This window comes from Patagioenas fasciata, chromosome 36 (genome assembly GCF_037038585.1).
Source record: "Patagioenas fasciata isolate bPatFas1 chromosome 36, bPatFas1.hap1, whole genome shotgun sequence".
NCBI classification, from domain to species: domain Eukaryota; kingdom Metazoa; phylum Chordata; class Aves; order Columbiformes; family Columbidae; genus Patagioenas; species Patagioenas fasciata.
In genome coordinates this window covers 2895788-2913892 of record NC_092555.1, presented here as the reverse complement: position 1 = coordinate 2913892, position 18105 = coordinate 2895788, and the positions used below count along the sequence as shown (strand labels likewise).

Below are 18105 nucleotides of genomic sequence, written 5' to 3'. Positions count from 1 at the left end.
TCCCAACCCCCCCAATCACCCCAACCTCTTTTTAACCTCCAAAGTTTAATAATAATAAAAAAAATCATAATACAATAAAATAAGCCCCCCCCGCCCCATCCCCGCTACAAAGAGCCCGAGACCGTTAGTGTCGGCGGGGGGGGGGGAGGGAACGGACGACCCCCCCAATCCGCCCCCTCTCTGCCCCCCACCCCTCCCCCATCCTATAAAAAACCCGGTGCGAGGTGGGGGGGCCCTGCTGTGCTGGTTGGGGGGCGCCCCCCCCCCCCTCCCCGGTTTGGGGGACCCCCCCATGTGTGTGTGTGACCCCCCCCGGGCTCAACGGTACAAAAGAAATCAACTCAAATAATTACATCGCGGGGGGGGGGGGGGACACGGGGGGGCCCCCCCCGCCCAGGGGAGGGGTCCTGGGGGTGAGGGGGGGGGGATATGGGGGGGCCCCCCCCGCCCAGGGGAGGGGTCCTGGGGGTGAGGGGGGGTCCTGATGGGTCCCCCCCCCGCTGTGGTAGGAGCGTCCGGCTGAGGTGGGGGCTGCGCGTCACGAGTCCTGGGGGGGGGGGGGGACAGGTTGAACCCCCAAAGCTCATGGGGAGCCCCCACATTGGTTGGGGGGGCCCTGGTTTGTACCCCAAAATTGCCAAACCCCCCCATGACTCCCCCGGACCCTCTTGTCCCCCCAGCCCCTCTGTGACTCCCCCAAAACCCCTGTACCCCCTTAACTCCCTATGACCCCCCCAAACCCCCATACCCCAAGAACCCCCCCTGTACCCCATAACCCCTCCTGTACCCCATTAACCCCCTATGACCCTCCCATACCCCATAACCTATGACCCCCCCAAGCCCCCAAGACCCCCCTGTACCCCATAACCCCCTATGACCCCCCCAAACCCCCAAGACCCCCCCTGTACCCCATAACCCCCTATGATCCCCCCAAACCCCCAAGACCCCCCCCTGTACCCCATAACCCCCCCTGTACCCCATTAACCTCCTATGACCCCCCCCAAACCCCCATACCCCAAGACCCCCCTGAACCCCATAACCCCAAACCCCCCATACCCCAAGACCCCCCCTGAACCCCATAACCCCCCCAAACCCCCATACCCCCAAGACCCCCCCTGAACCCCATAACCCCCCCAAACCCCCCATACCCCAAGACCCCCCCTGAACCCCATAACCCCCCAAACCCCCCATACCCCCAAGACCCCCCCTAAACCCCATAACCCCAAACCCCCCATACCCCCAAGACCCCCCCTGAACCCCATAACCCCAAACCCCCCATACCCCCAAGACCCCCCCTGAACCCCATAACCCCCCAAACCCCCCATACCCCCAAGACCCCCCCTGAACCCCATAACCCCAAACCCCCCATACCCCAAGACCCCCCCTGAACCCCATAACCCCCCCAAACCCCCCATACCCCCAAGACCCCCCCTGTACCCCATAACCCCCCCAAACCCCCCATACCCCCAAGACCCCCCCTGAACCCCATAACCCCCCCAACCCCCCATACCCCAAGACCCCCCCTGTACCCCATAACCCCAAACCCCCCATACCCCCAAGACCCCCCCTGAACCCCATAACCCCCCCAAACCCCCCATACCCCAAGACCCCCCCTGAACCCCATAACCCCCCTAAACCCCCATACCCCAAGACCCCCCCGAACCCCATAACCCCCCTAAACCCCCATACCCCAAGACCCCCCCTGAACCCCATAACCCCCCCTGTACCCCATTAACCTCCTATGACCCCCCCCAAACCCCCATACCCCAAGACGCCCCCTGTACCCCATAACGCCCCCTAACCCCCCATACCCCCAAGACCCACCCTGAACCCCATAACCCCAAACCCCCCATACCCCAAGACCCCCCCTGTACCCCATAACCCCCCCAAACCCCCCATACCCCCAAGACCCCCCCTGAACCCCATACCCCCTATGACACCCCAAACCCCCAAGACCCCCCCTGAACCCCATACCCCCTATGACCCCCCCCAAACCTCCAAGACCCCCCCTGAACCCCATAACCCCCCCAAAACCCCATACCCCAAGACCCCCCCTGAACCCCATACCCCCTATGACCCACCCCAAACCCCCAAGACCCCCCCTGAACCCCATAACCCCCCAAACCCCCCATACCCCAAGACCCCCCCTGAACCCCATAACCCCAAACCCCCCATACCCCAAGACCCCCCCTGAACCCCATAACCCCCCAAACCCCCCATACCCCAAGACCCCCCCTGAACCCCATAACCCCCCAAACCCCCCATACCCCAAGACCCCCCCTGAACCCCATAACCCCAAACCCCCCATACCCCAAGACCCCCCCTGAACCCCATAACCCCCCAAACCCCCCATACCCCAAGACCCCCCCTGTACCCCATAACCCCCCCAAACCCCCCATACCCCCAAGACCCCCCTGAACCCCATAACCCCCCCCAACCCCCCATACCCCAAGACCCCCCCTGAACCCCATAACCCCCCCCAACCCCCCATACCCCAAGACCCCCCCTGAACCCCATAACCCCCCCAAACCCCAAGACCCCCCCTGAACCCCTCACTCACCCCCGGGGTGTGGGGCCCGGGTGGGGTGGGGGGGCTGTCTCGGGGTGTCCCCCCCTCCTCGGGCCCCCGAATCCTCTTTGGCTCCAGCTCCTCCTTGGCCAGGGGGGGGAGGTCGCCCCGATCCCCCCCCCGCCGTTTCCGACGCTTTTCGGGGTCCCGGCCCCGGGATCGGGCCCCCCGACGTTCCACCTGCTCCAGCTGGGGGGGACATGGGGGGCACCCCATTAGTGACACCCCCCAAAATAAACTAATTGAGGGGGGGTCTCCTAAAGTTTGGGGTCCCCAGAGTGATTTGGGGCAGTTTTGGGGTCCCCAGGGTAGTTTGGGGCCACCTTGAGTCAGTTTTGGGGTCCTCAGGGTCATTTGGGGCAGTTTTGGGGCCACCTCGACTCAGTTTTGGGGTCCCCAGGGTCATTTTGGGGCAGTTTTGGGGCCACTTTGGGTGTCCCCAGGGTGGTTGGGATCAACTCTGGGGCCACCTCGACTCAGTTTTGGGGTCCCCAGGCTCATTTGGAGCAGTTTTGGGGCCACTTTGGGTCACTTTTGGTGTCCCCAGGGTGGTTGGGATCAATTCTGGGGCCACCTCGACTCAGTTTTGGGGTCCCCAGGCTCATTTGGGAGCAATTTTGGGGCCACTTTGGGTCACTTTTGGTGTCCCCAGGGTGGTTGGGATCAATTCTGGGGCCACCTCGACTCAGTTTTGGGGTCCCCAGGCTCATTTTGGGGCAGTTTTGGGGCCACTTTGGGTCACTTTTGGTGTCCCCAGGGTGGTTGGGATCAATTCTGGGGCCACTCTGGGGCCACCTCGACTCAGTTTTGGGGTCCCCAGGCTCATTTGGGAGCAATTTTGGGGCCACTTTGGGTCACTTTTGGTGTCCCCAGGGTGGTTGGGATCAATTCTGGGGCCACCTTGACTCAGTTTTGGGGTCCCCAGGCTCATTTGGGAGCAATTTTGGGGCCACTTTGGGTCACTTTCGGTGTCCCCAGGGTGGTTGGGATCAATTCTGGGGCCACCTCGAGTCAGTTTTGAGGTCCTCAGGGTCATTTTGCGGCAGTTTTGGGGCCACTTTGGGTCACTTTTGGTGTCCCCAGGGTGGTTGGGATCAATTCTGGGGCCACCTCGACTCAGTTTTGAGGTCCTCAGGGTCATTTGGAGCAGTTTTGGGGCCACTTTGGGTCACTTTTGGTGTCCCCAGGGTGGTTGGGATCAACTCTGGGGCCACCTTGACTCAGTTTTGGGGTCCCCAGGCTCATTTGGAGCAGTTTTGGGGCCACTTTGGGTCCCTTTCGGTGTCCCCAGGGTGGTTGGGATCAACTCTGGGGCCACCTCGACTCAGTTTTGGGGTCCCCAGGCTCATTTGGGGGCAGTTTTGGGGCCACTTTGGGTCACTTTTGGTGTCCCCAGGGTGGTTGGGATCAACTCTGGGGCCACCTCGACTCAGTTTTGGGGTCCCCAGGCTCATTTGGGAGCAGTTTTGGGGCCACTTTGGGTCCCTTTCGGTGTCCCCAGGGTGGTTGGGATCAACTCTGGGGCCACTTTGGGGCCACCTCGACTCAGTTTTGGGGTCCCCAGGCTAATTTGGGGGCAGTTTTGGGGCCACTTTGGGTCACTTTTGGTGTCCACAGGGTGGTTGGGATCAATTCTGGGGCCACCTCGACTCAGTTTTGGGGTCCCCAGGGTCATTTTGGGGCAGTTTTGGGGCCACTTTGGGTCACTTTTGGTGTCCCCAGGGTGGTTGGGATCAATTCTGGGGCCACCTCGAGTCAGTTTTGAGGTCCTCAGGGTCATTTGGGGGCAGTTTTGGGGCCACTTTGGGTCACTTTTGGTGTCCCCAGGGTGGTTGGGATCAACTCTGGGGCCACCTCGACTCAGTTTTGGGGTCCCCAGGCTCATTCTGGAGCGATTTTGGGGCCACTTTGGGTCACTTTTGGTGTCCCCAGGGTGGTTGGGATCAACTCTGGGGCCACCTCGACTCAGTTTTGGTGTCCCCAGGCTCATTTGGGGGCAGTTTTGGGGCCACTTTTGGTGTCCCCAGGGTCCTTTTTGCGTCCCCGCTGTGACACTGGGGACGTGACCCAGGGCCCATGGGGTGACCCGGGGGGCGTTTTTGGGGCGCGGGGTCCCCGTTACCTCGAGGAGCAGGCGGAAGAGCGGGAGCGGGGGCGGGCGGGCGGCCTGCAGGAGGCGCCAGATGCTGGTGGCCTCGTCCAGTGTCACCTCCAGCAGGTCCCCCTCCATCATCAGCTCCTCCAGCGCCCGCCGCGCGCCCTCGGGCAGCTCCAGCACCGGGCCCTGCAGCCGCTCCAGCTCTGCGGGGACATGGGGACGTCAGGGGACATTGGGGACATCACAGGGGAAGGGGGACAATGGGGACTTTGGGGGGAAGGGGGACAGTGGGGGCAACGGGGACATTGGGGGGAATGGGGACATTGGGTCACAGGGGGTTGGGGACACCGCATGGGGCTCAGCATCTCCAGCTCTGGGGGGACATGGGGACGTCAGGGGACATTGGGGACATCACAGGGGAAGGGGGACAATGGGGACTTTGGGGGGAAGGGGGACAGTGGGGGCAACGGGGACATTGGGGGGAATGGGGACATTGGGTCACAGGGGGGTTGGGGACACCACATGGGGCTCAGTGCCTCCAGATCTATGGGGACATTGGGACATCATGGGGACTTTGGGGACAACAGGGACATTGAGGGGAAATGGGGACACTGGGTCACAGGGGGGTTGGGGATGCCACATGGGGCTCAGTGCCTCCAGCTCTGGGGGGACACGGGGACGTCAGGGGACATTGGGGACATCACAAGGGAATGGGGACAATGGGGACTGTGGGGGGAAGGGGGACAGTGGGGGCAACGGGGACATTGGGGGGAATGGGGACACTGGGTCACAGGGGGTTGGGGACACCGCATGGGGCTCAGCGCCTCCAGATCTACGGGGACATTGGGACATCATGGGGACATTGGGGACACCAGGGACATTGGGGGGAAATGGGGACATTGGGTCACAGGGGGTTGGGGACACCACATGGGGCTCAGTGCCTCCAGATCTATGGGGACATTGGGACATCATGGGGACATTGGGGACAACAGGGACACTGGGGGGAAATGGGGACACTGGGTCACAGGGGGGTTGGGGACACCACATGGGGCTCAGCGTCTCCAGCTCTGGGGGGACATGGGGACATCAGGGGACATTGGGGACATCACAAGGGAATGGGGACAATGGGGACTTTGGGGGGAAGGGGGACAGTGGGGGCAACGGGGACATTGGGGGGAATGGGGACATTGGGTCACAGGGGGTTGGGGATACCGCATGGGGCTCAGCACCTCCAGATCTATGGGGACATTGGGACATCATGGGGACTTTGGGGACAACAGGGACATTGAGGGGAAATGGGGACACTGGGTCACAGGGGGGTTGGGGACACCACATGGGGCTCAGCATCGCCAGCTCTGGGGGGACACGGGGACGTCAGGGGACACTGGGGACATCACAAGGGAATGGGGACAATGGGGACTTTGGGGGGAAGGGGGACAGTGGGGGCAACGGGGACATTGGGGGGAATGGGGACATTGGGTCACAGGGGGTTAGGGACACCACATGGGGCTCAGCACCTCCAGATCTATGGGGACATTGGGACATCATGGGGACATTGGGGACGAGGGGGACATTGGGGACAACAGGGACACTGGGGGGAAATGGGGACACTGGGTCACAGGGGGGTTGGGGACACCACATGGGGCTCAGCGTCTCCAGTTCTGGGGGGACATGGGGATGTCAGGGGACACTGGGGACATCACAAGGGAATGGGGACAATGGGGACTGTGGGGGGAAGGGGGACAGTGGGGGCAACGGGGACATTGGGGGGAATGGGGACATTGGGTCACAGGGGGGTTGGGGACACCGCATGGGGCTCAGCACCTCCAGATCTATGGGGACATTGGGACATCATGGGGACATTGGGGACAACAGGGACATTGAGGGGAAATGGGGACACTGGGTCACAGGGGGGTTGGGGATGCCACATGGGGCTCAGCGTCTCCAGCTCTGGGGGGACACGGGGATGTCAGGGGACATTGGGGACATCATGGGGACACTGGGGACAACAGGGACATTGAGGGGAAATGGGGACACTGGGGGGAAATGGGGACATTGGGTCACAGGGGGGTTGGGGACACCACATGGGGCTCAGCGTCTCCAGCTCTGGGGGAACATGGGGACGTCAGGGGACATTGGGGACATCACAAGGGAATGGGGACAATGGGGACTGTGGGGGGAAGGGGGACAGTGGGGGCAACGGGGACATTGGGGGGAATGGGGACATTGGGTCACAGGGGGGTTGGGGACACCACATGGGGCTCAGTGCCTCCAGATCTATGGGGACACTGGGACATCATGGGGACACTGGGGACGAGGGGGACATTGGGGACAACAGGGACACTGGGGGGAAATGGGGACACTGGGTCACAGGGGGGTTGGGGACACCACATGGGGCTCAGCATCTCCAGTTCTGGGGGGACATGGGGATGTCAGGGGACATTGGGGACATCACAAGGGAATGGGGACAATGGGGACTGTGGGGGGAAGGGGGACAGTGGGGGCAACGGGGACATTGGGGACAATGGGGACATTGGGTCACAGGGGGTTGGGGACACCACATGGGGCTCAGCACCTCCAGATCTACGGGGACATTGGGACATCATGGGGACTTTGGGGACAAGGGGGACATTGGGGACACCAGGGACACTGGGGGGAAATGGGGACACTGGGTCACAGGGGGGTTGGGGACACCACATGGGGCTCAGCGTCTCCAGCTCTGGGGGAACACGGGGATGTCAGGGGACATTGGGGACATCACAAGGGAATGGGGACAATGGGGACTGTGGGGGGAAGGGGGACAGTGGGGGCAACGGGGACATTGGGGGGAATGGGGACATTGGGTCACAGGGGGGTTGGGGACACCGCATGGGGCTCAGCACCTCCAGATCTATGGGGACATTGGGACATCATGGGGACATTGGGGACAAGGGGGACATTGGGGACAACAGGGACACTGGGGGGAAATGGGGACACTGGGTCACAGGGGGGTTGGGGACACCACATGGGGCTCAGCATCTCCAGTTCTGGGGGGACACGGGGACGTCAGGGGACATTGGGGACATCACAAGGGAATGGGGACAATGGGGACTGTGGGGGGAAGGGGGACAGTGGGGGCAACGGGGACATTGGGGGGAATGGGGACACTGGGGGAAAATGGGGACATTGGGTCACAGGGGGGTTGGGGACACCACATGGGGATCAGCGTCTCCAGCTCTGGGGGGACACGGGGACGTCAGGGGACATTGGGGACACTACAGGGGAATGGGGACAATGGGGACAACAGGGACATTGGGGACAATGGGGACTTTGGGGGGAATGGGGACACTGGATCACAGGAGGTTGGGGACACCGCAAGGGGCTCAGCGCCTCCAGATCTATGGGGACATTGGGACATCATGGGGACATTGGGGGGAATGGGGACAGTGGGGACAATGGGGACACTGGGGACACCACATGGGGCTCAGCGCCTCCAGCTGTGTGGGGACACTGGGGACATCATGGGGACATTGGGGACAAGGGCATGTGGGGACACAACACAGGGCTTGGTGCCTCCAGATCTGCAGGGACATGGGGACACTGTGGGGACACCGTGGGGACATCGCTGGGGTGTACAGGGGATCCCACAGGATCCCCAAGGCTGCTGGGGGGATCCCCAGGGTCCTCTCGTCCTATGGGATCCATGGGGGATCCCCTGGGACTGGGGAGGGGCGGAGATCTATAAGAGCCACAGGGGATCCAGGGGGTTCCACAGTGGCCTCTGTGCTCACAGTGGATCTATAGAACCCACAGAGGATCTATAGGAGCCACAGGGGATCTATAGGAGCCACAGGGGATCCAGGGGGTTCCACAGTGGCCCCTGTGCTCAGAGTGGATCTATAGGAGCCACAGGGGATCTATAGGAGCCACAGTGTCCCCTGTGCTCAAAGGGGATCTACAGAACCCACAGTGGATCTATAGGAGCCACAGGGGATGCAGTGGGTTCCACAGCATCCTCTGTGCTCAGAGTGGATCTTCAGGACCCACAGGGGATCCAGTGGGATCTGCAGCATCCCCTGTGCTCAGAGTGGATCTATAGCACCCACAGTGGATCTACAGGAGCCACAGGGAATCCAGTGGGTTCCACAGTGCCCCCTGTGCTCAGAGGGGATCTATAGGACCCACAAGGGATCCAGTGGGCTCTACAGCTTTCCCTGTGCTCACAGTGGATCTATAGAACCAACAGGGGATCTACAGGACCAACAGGGGATCTATAGGAGCCACAGGGGATCCAGGGGGTTCCACAGTGGCCCCAGTGCTCAGAGGGGATCTATAGAACCCACAGGGGATCTACAGGAGCCACAATGGATCCAGTGGGCTCTACAGTGTCCCTTGTGCTCAGAGTGGATCTATAGAACCCACAGTGAATCCAGTGGGTTCCACAGCATCCCCTGTGCTCAGAGTGAACCCATGGGATTCCACAGTGCCCCCTGTGCTCAGAGGGGATCTACAGGACCCACAAGGGATCCAGTGGGTTCCACAGTGGGCCCTGTGCACAGAGGGGATCTATAGGAGCCACAGGGGACCCAGTGGGTTCCACAGCATCCCTGTGCTCACAGTGGATCCACAGGATTCCACAGTGCCTCCCATGCTCAGAGTGGATCTATAGGACCCACAGGGGATCCAGTGGATCTCCAGGGCCCCCAGTGGATCCCAGCACAAACCCCCCACCCCCCGGGGGCTGTGGGATCCAGTGGGTCCCGGCGGATCCATAGGGGCTGTGGGGATCCAGTGGGTCCCGGCGGATCCCCCGCTCACCTGAGGGCAGGGGTCGGTTCTTCTCCGGACTGGGGGCATCACCGTTCTCCAGCGACACCTGGGGGGGCAACGGCGTCAGGGGGCAGTTTGGCCTCCCCCTATAGCCCCTATACCCCTGAGAGCTCCCCTTATAGCCCCAAGCCCCCACGCTCACCCCCAAGTACCTTCCCTATGGCCCCCACGCTCACCCCCTACCTCCCCCTATAGCCCCGTACTTCTCCCTAGAGCAGCAGTACCCTCCCCTATAGCCCCCATACCCCACCTATACCCCCCATACTGCCCCTATACCCCCATACCTTGGTCTGCTCATTGCAGCTTGGCCTCCCTGAGCCCCTATACCCCCCCTACACCCCCCCTATACCTTGGTCTGCTCACTGCACCTGACCTCCCTGAGCCCCTATACCCCCCATATCCCCTACAGCCCCCATACCTTGGTCTGCTCGTTGCAGTTGGCCTCCCTGAGCCCCTATAGCACCCATATCCTCCCCATACTCCCCCCTATAGCCCCCATAGTCCCCCTATAGCCCCCATACCTTGGCCTGCTCGTTGCAGCTGGCCTCCCTGAGCCCCTATAGCACCCATACCCACCCTATACCCCCCATACTCCCCCCATATCCCCTATAGCCCCCATACCTTGGTCTGCTCGTTGCAGCTGGCGCCCCTGAGCCCCTATAGCACCCATACCCACCCTATACCAACCATACTCCCCCTATAGCCCCCATACCTTGGTCTGCTCGTTGCAGCTGGCGCCCCTGAGCCCCTATAGCACCCATACCCACCCTATACCCCCCATACTCCCCCCATATCCCCTATAGCCCCCATACCTTGGTCTGCTCGTTGCAGCTGGCCTCCCTGAGCCCCTATAGCACCCATACCCACCCTATACCCCCCATACTCCCCCCATATCCCCTACAGCCCCCATACCTTGGTCTGCTCGTTGCAGCTGGCGCCCCTGAGCCCCTATAGCACCCATACCCACCCTATACCCCCCATACTCCCCCCATATCCCCTATAGCCCCCATACCTTGGTCTGCTCGTTGCAGCTGGCCTCCCTGAGCCCCTATAGCACCCATACCCACCCTATACCCCCCATACTCCCCCCATATCCCCTATAGCCCCCATACCTTGGTCTGCTCGTTGCAGCTGGCCCCCCTGAGCCCCTATACCCCCCATATTCCCCCCATAGCCCCCATACCTTGGTCTGCTCGTTGCAGCTGGCCTCCCTGAGCCCCTATAGCACCCATACCCACCCTATACCCCCCATACTCCCCCTACAGACCCCATACCTTGGTCTGCTCGTTGCAGCTGGCGCCCCTGAGCCCCTATAGCACCCATACCCACCTTATACCAACCATACTTCCCCTATAGCCCCCATACCTTGGTCTGCTCGTTGCAGTTGGCCTCCCTGAGCCCCTATACCCCCCATATTCCCCCTATAGCCCCCATACCTTGGTCTGCTCGTTGCAGCTGGCGCCCCTGAGCCCCTATAGCACCCATACTCCCTCTATATCCCCTATAGCCCCCAGACCTTGGTCTGCTCTTTGCAGCTGGTCCCCCTGAGCCCCTATAGCACCCATACCCACCCTATACCAACCGTACTCCCCCCATATCCCCTATAGCTCCCATACCTTGGTCTGCTCGTTGCAGCTGGCCTCCCTGAGCCCCTATAGCACCCATACCCACCCTATACCCCCCATACTCCCCCCATATCCCCTATAGCCCCCATACCTTGGTCTGCTCGTTGCAGCTGGCCTCCCTGAGCCCCTATAGCACCCATACCCACCCTATACCCCCCATACTCCCCCCATATCCCCTATAGCCCCCATACCTTGGTCTGCTCGTTGCAGCTGGCCTCCCTGAGCCCCTATAGCACCCATACCCACCCTATACCCCCCATACCCCCTATAGCTCCCATACCTTGGTCTGCTCGTTGCAGCTGGCCTCCCTGAGCCCCTATAGCGCCCATACCCACCCTATACCAACCATACTCCCCCCATATCCCCTATAGCTCCCATACCTTGGTCTGCTCGTTGCAGCTGGCGCCCCTGAGCCCCTATAGCACCCATACCCACCCTATACCCCCCATACTCCCCCTATATCTCCTATAGTCCCCATACCTTGGTCTGCTCGTTGCAGCTGGCCCCCCTGAGCCCCTATAGCACTCATACCCACCCTATACCCCCCATACTCCCCCCATATCCCCTATAGCCCCCATACCTTGGTCTGCTCGTTGCAGCTGGCGCCCCTGAGCCCCTATAGCACCCATACCCACCCTATACCAACCATACTCCCCCCATATCCCCTATAGCTCCCATACCTTGGTCTGCTCATTGCAGCTGGCCTCCCTGAGCCCCTATAGCACCCATACCCACCCTATACCCCCCATATCCCCTATAGCCCCCATACCTTGGCCTGCTCGTTGCAGCTGGCCTCCCTGAGCCCCTATAGCACCCATACCCACCCTATACCAACCATACTCCCCCCATATCCCCTATAGCTCCCATACCTTGGTCTGCTCGTTGCAGCTGGTGCCCCTGAGCCCCTATAGCACCCATACCCACCCTATACCCCCCATATCCCCTATAGCCCCCATACCTTGGTCTGCTCGTTGCAGCTGGCCTCCCTGAGCCCCTATAGCACCCATACCCACCCTATACCAACCATACTCCCCCCATATCCCCTATAGCCCCCGTACCTTGGTCTGCTCGTTGCAGCTGGCCCCCCTGAGCCCCTATAGCACCCATACCCACCCTATACCAACCATACTCCCCCCATATCCCCTATAGCCCCCGTACCTTGGTCTGCTCGTTGCAGCTGGCCTCCCTGAGCGCCCCTCCGGCTCCGTCACCCCCGGCGGCCGCTCCACCTCCACCTCCTCCTCCTCCTCCTCCTCCTCCACCCCTCGGGTGCCTCATCCCCTCGAGTCGTTCGAGAGCGGCGGAAAGTTCCGGAGCGGCCAGGAGGCGCCGGGCCCGATCCTGCCAGGTGATGGCGCGTTCGGTCAGACACTGCAGGGCCTCCCCCTCCGGTAACCGCACCGGCAGCTTCTGCAGGGCCACCAGCAGCGCCAGGATGGTCTCGAGGCGCGGGCGGCGCGAGCGTTGGCACAGAGGGCACAGGAACTTGGCGTCCCACTCCCACCACGGCGGGGGCGGCGCGGGTTTCTGGAGGGGGGGCAGGCGCGGGTAGGAGACGCAGGAGCCGTGGAACCAGTCGCGGCAGAGCTGGCACTGCAGCATGGCGGGGGTGGCGGGGCCGCGGCACAGGCAGGACGGGGGGCCCGGCGCCGGGGGGGCGGGTTTCTGGGCGTTGGCGCGGCGCAGGCGCAGCATGCCCTCCGTCTCCTTCTGCTCGCCCTCCTTGAACGCCAGGATCTGGGGGGAATGGGGTTAGCGGGGGGGATATAGGGGGGGATGGGGGGGAGAGATGGGGGTTGGGGGGGAAGAAATGGGGAGAAATGGGGGTTGGGGGGAATGGGGGAGAAATGGGGGGGAGAAATGGGGGGAAAGAAATGGGGGGTTAGGGGGGAATGGGGGGAAAGAAATGGGGGGAAAGAAAGGGGGGGAAAGAAATGGGGGGTTAGGGGGAAATGGGGGGAAAGAAAGGGGGGGAAAGAAAGGGGGGGAAAGAAATGGGGGGTTAGGGGGGAATGGGGGGAAAGAAATGGGGGGTTAGGGGGGAATGGGGGAAAAGAAATGGGGGGTTAGGGGGGAATGGGGGAAAGAAATGGGGGGAAAGAAATGGGGGGTTAGGGGGGAATGGGGGGAAAGAAATGGGGGGTTAGGGGGGAATGGGGGGAAAGAAATGGGGGGAAAGAAATGGGGGGTTAGAGGGGAATGGGGGGAAAGAAATGGGGGGTTAGAGGGGAATGGGGGGAAAGAAATGGGGGGTTAGGGGGGAATGGGGGGAAAGAAATGGGGGGAAAGAAATGGGGGGAAAGAAATGGGGGGAAAGAAATGGGGGGAAAGAAATGGGGGGTTAGAGGGGAATGGGGGGAAAGAAATGGGGGGTTAGGGGGGAATGGGGGAAAAGAAATGGGGGGTTAGGGGGGAATGGGGGAAAGAAATGGGGGGAAAGAAATGGGGGGTTAGGGGGGAATGGGGGGAAAGAAATGGGGGGAAAGAAATGGGGGGAAAGAAATGGGGGGAAAGAAATGGGGGGTTAGGGGGGAATGGGGGGAAAGAAATGGGGGGAAAGAAATGGGGGGAAAGAAATGGGGGGTTAGGGGGGAATGGGGGAAAGAAATGGGGGAAAGAAATGGGGGGAAAGAAATGGGGGGAAAGAAATGGGGGGTTAAGGGGGAATGGGGGGAAAGAAATGGGGGGTTAAGGGGGAATGGGGGGAAAGAAATGGGGGGAAAGAAATGGGGGGAAAGAAATGGGGGGAAAGAAATGGGGGGAGAAAAGGGTTAGGGGGGAATGGGGGGTTAGGGGAGAATGGGGGGAAAGAAATGGGGGAGAAATGGGGGGGAATGGGTGGAGAGAGAATTGGGGGTTATTGGGGGAAATGGAGGGAGAAATCGGGGTTTAGGGGGGAATAGGGGAGAAAGAAATGGGGGGAGAAATGGGAAAGAAATGGGGGAAATGGAGGGAGAAATGGGGGGTTAGGGGGGAATGGGGGAAAAGAAATGGGGGAAAGAAATGGGGGGAGAAATGCGGGGTTGGGGGGAACAGGGGGAGAGAGAATTGGGGGGTTATTGGGGGGAATGGAGGGAGAAATGGGGGGTTAGGGGGGAATGAGGGGTGAAAGGGGGGTAATTGGGGGCAAATGGGGGGAAGAAATGGGGGGTTGAGGAGAAATTGGGGGCAGAGAAATGTGAGGGTTGGGGGAATGGGGGAGAAAAATGGAGGGGTTGGGGGGAATGGGGAGCAATGGGGGGGAGAGAAATGGGGGGTTAGGGGGGAAATTGGGGGAATGGGGGTAAAGGGGAGGGGAGAGAAATGGGGGGTTTAAGGAGGAATGGGGGGATATAGGGAATGGGGGTTTAAGGGGGAATGGGGGGATATAGGGAATGGGGGTTTAAGGGGGAATGGGGGGATATAGGGAATGGGGGTTTAAGGGGGAATGGGGGGATATAGGGAATGGGGGTTTAAGGGGGAATGGGGGGATATAGGGAATGGGGGGTTTAAGGGGGAATGGGGGGATACAGGGAATGGGGGGTTTAAGGGGGAATGGGGGGATACAGGGAATGGGGGGTTTAAGGGGGAATGGGGGGATATAGGGAATGGGGGTTTAAGGGGGAATGGGGGGATATAGGGAATGGGGGTTTAAGGGGGAATGGGGGGATATAGGGAATGGGGGTTTAAGGGGGAATGGGGGGATATAGGGAATGGGGGTTTAAGGGGGAATGGGGGGATATAGGGAATGGGGGGTTTAAGGGGGAATGGGGGGATACAGGGAATGGGGGGTTTAAGGGGGAATGGGGGGATACAGGGAATGGGGGTTTAAGGGGGAATGGGGGGATATAGGGAATGGGGGTTTAAGGGGGAATGGGGGGATATAGGGAATGGGGGTTTAAGGGGGAATGGAGGGATACAGGGAATGGGGGGTTTAAGGGGGAATGGGGGGATATAAGGAATGGGGGGTTTAAGGAGGAATGGGGGGATATAGGGAATGGGGGGTTTAAGGGGGAATGGGGGGATATAGGGAACGTGTAGGGTTATGGAGAGATATAGGGAATGGGGGGGTTTAAGGGGGAATGGGGGGATATAGGGAATGGGGGGTTTAAGGGGGAATGGGGGGATATAGGGAATGGGGGTTTAAGGGGGAATGGAAGGATATAGGGAATGTGTGGGGCTGTGGAGGATATGGGGGGCTATGGGGGGCTGTGTGGGTCTGGGGGTGCTGACCACGGCGCCGGGGTCGCGCAGATCCTGAGCCGACAGCCCCAGGCTCTCGGCGTCCAGCCGGTAGCGCCCCGGCTCCTGCCGCCACTTGAGCCGCTTGCTGCTGTCGGAGCCGGCGTCCGCGCACGGGCACAGCACCTATGGACACCGAGAGGGGTCAGGGGGCTCCCCGGGGACCCGCGGGATCGCCCAGGGACCCACCGGATCACCCAGGAGCACGGGGGATGCTGTGGAGCCCCCTGGATCCCATAGGAGTCTTATGGATACCACGGGAGTACTGGGGATGCTGTGGGACCCCCTGGATCCCATAGGGGTCCTATGGATACCACGGGAGCACTGGGGATGCTGTGGGACCCCCTGGATCCCATAGGGGTCCTATGGATACCATGGGAGCACTGGGGATGCTGTAGGACCTCCTGGATCCCATAGGGGTGCTAGGGATACCATGGGAGCACTGGGGATGCTGTGGGACCCCCTGGATCCCATAGGGGTCCTATGGATACCATGGGAGCACTGAGGATGCTGTAGGACCTCCTGGATCCCATATGGGTCCTAGGGATACCATGGGAGCACTGGGGATGCTGTGGGACCCCCTGGATCCCATAGGAGCACAGGAGATGCTGTGGGACCCCATAGATCCCATAAGAGTCCTATGGATCCCACACGAGTACAGGGGATGCTGTGGGAGCCCCTGGATCCCATAGGAGTCCTATGGATACCATGGGAGCACTGGGGATGCTGTGGGACCCCCTGGATCCCATAGGAGCACAGGAGATGCTGTGGGACCCCATGGATCCCATAAGAGTCTTATGGATACCACGGGAGTACTGGGGATGCTGTGGGACCCCCTGGATCCCATAGGAGTCCCACATGAGCACAGGGGATGCTGTGGGACCCCCTGGATCCCATAGGAGTCCCATGGATCCCCATGGGAGCACAGGGGATGCTGTGGGACCCCCTGGATCCCATAGGGGTCCTATGGATACCATGGGAGCACTGAGGATGCTGTAGGACCTCCTGGATCCCATATGGGTCCTAGGGATACCATGGGAGCACTGGGGATGCTGTGGGACCCCCTGGATCCCATAGGGGTCCTATGGATACCATGGGAGCACTGGGGATGCTGTGGGACCCCCTGGATCCCATAGGAGCACAGGAGATGCTGTGGGACCCCATGGATCCCATAGGAGTCTTATGGATACCACGGGAGTACTGGGGATGCTGTGGGACCCCCTGGATCCCATAGGAGTCCCATGGATCCCATGGGAGCACAGGGGATGCTGTGGGACCCCCTGGATCCCATAGGGGTCCTATGGATACCATGGGAGCACTGAGGATGCTGTAGGACCTCCTGGATCCCATATGGGTCCTAGGGATACCATGGGAGCACTGGGGATGCTGTGGGACCCCCTGGATCCCATAGGGGTCCTATGGATCCCATGGGAGCACGGAGAATGCTGTGGGACCCCCTGGATCCCATGGGAGCACTGGGGATGCTGTGGGACCCCCTGGATCCCATAGGGGTCCTATGGATACCATGGGAGCACAGAGGATGCTGTGGGACCTCCTGGATCCCATGTGGGTCCTACAGATCCCATGGGAGGACAGTGGACACTGTGGGACGGTGTGATCGCTATAGAACCCTGATGGGCCCTGTAGATCCTGTATGAGCCCTACAGATCTCTACAGACCCCCTCATGGTCCATGTAGATCCCTACAGACCCTTTATGAGCTCTACAGATCCCTACAGGTCCTGTATGGGCCCTACAGATCCCTCCAGACCCCTCATGAGCCATACAGATCCCTCCAGATCCCTCCTGAACCCTCATGGGTCCTCCAGATCCCGTATGAGCCCTATAAACCCTTACAGATTCCTCATGGGCCCACCAGACCCCTCCTGAGCCCTCCAGATTCCTCATGGGCCCTACAGACCCCACATGGGCCCTATAGACCCCTCCAGACCCCTCATGAGCCGTACAGATCTCTCCAGATCCCTTCTGAGCCCTCCAGACCCCTCATGGGCCCTCTAGACCCCTCTAGACCCCTCATGAGCTGTACAGATCCCTCCAGACCCCTCAATGAACCCTATAGATCCCTCCAGATCCCTCCTGAATCCTCCAGAACCCTCCAGAGCCCTCATGGGCTCTCCAGATCCTGTATGAGCCCTATAAACCCTTACAGATTCCTCATGGGCCCCCCAGACCCCTCCTGAGCCCCCCAGATCCCTCATGGGCCCTACAGACCCCTCCAGAACCCTACAGATCCCTCCTGAGTCCTCCAGATCCCTCCAGACCCCTCATTGGCCCTCCAGATCCTGTATGAGCCCTATAAACCCTTACATATTCCTCATGGGCCCACCAGACCCCTCCTGAACCCTATAGACCCCTCCAGACCCCTCATGAACCCTACAGAACCCTCCAGATCTCGTATGAGCCCTATAAACCCTTACAGATTCCTCATGGGCCTACCAGACCCCGCCTGAGCCCTCCAGATCCTTCCAGACCCCTCATGAACCGTACAGATCCCTCCAGACCCCTCCTGAGCCCTACAGATCCCTCCAGATCCCTCCCGAACCCTCATTGGCCCTCCAGATCCCGTATGAGCCCTATAAACCCTTACAGATTCCTCATGGGCCCACCAGATCCCTCCTGAGCCCTCCAAATCCCTCATGGGCCCTCCAGATCTCTCCTGAGCCCTACAGAACCCTCCAGATCCTGCATGAGCCCTATAAACCCTTACAGATTCCTCACGGGCCCACCAGACCCCTCCAGACCCCTCTAGGAACCTGTAGCCCC

General features: G+C 61.0%; 1 protein-coding gene across 2 annotated transcripts in view; it reads right to left on the bottom strand.

Annotated features, from left to right (window-relative positions):
* Positions 1-28: 28 nt before the first annotated feature.
* The window catches only part of KDM5C (lysine demethylase 5C), a 73232-nt gene continuing 55155 nt past the window's right edge, over positions 29-18105 (bottom strand). For both annotated transcript variants that reach the window (XM_071801251.1, XM_071801250.1), the window contains exons 22-27: positions 15314-15448; positions 12260-12838; positions 9465-9522; positions 4692-4870; positions 2561-2758; positions 29-547 (exon numbers count right to left, since the gene is read on the bottom strand). In XM_071801251.1, coding sequence (XP_071657352.1) covers positions 539-547; positions 2561-2758; positions 4692-4870; positions 9465-9522; positions 12260-12838; positions 15314-15448 — 1158 coding nt within the window. In that variant the 3' untranslated portion in view covers positions 29-538. The remainder of the gene's footprint in view (positions 548-2560; positions 2759-4691; positions 4871-9464; positions 9523-12259; positions 12839-15313; positions 15449-18105) is intronic.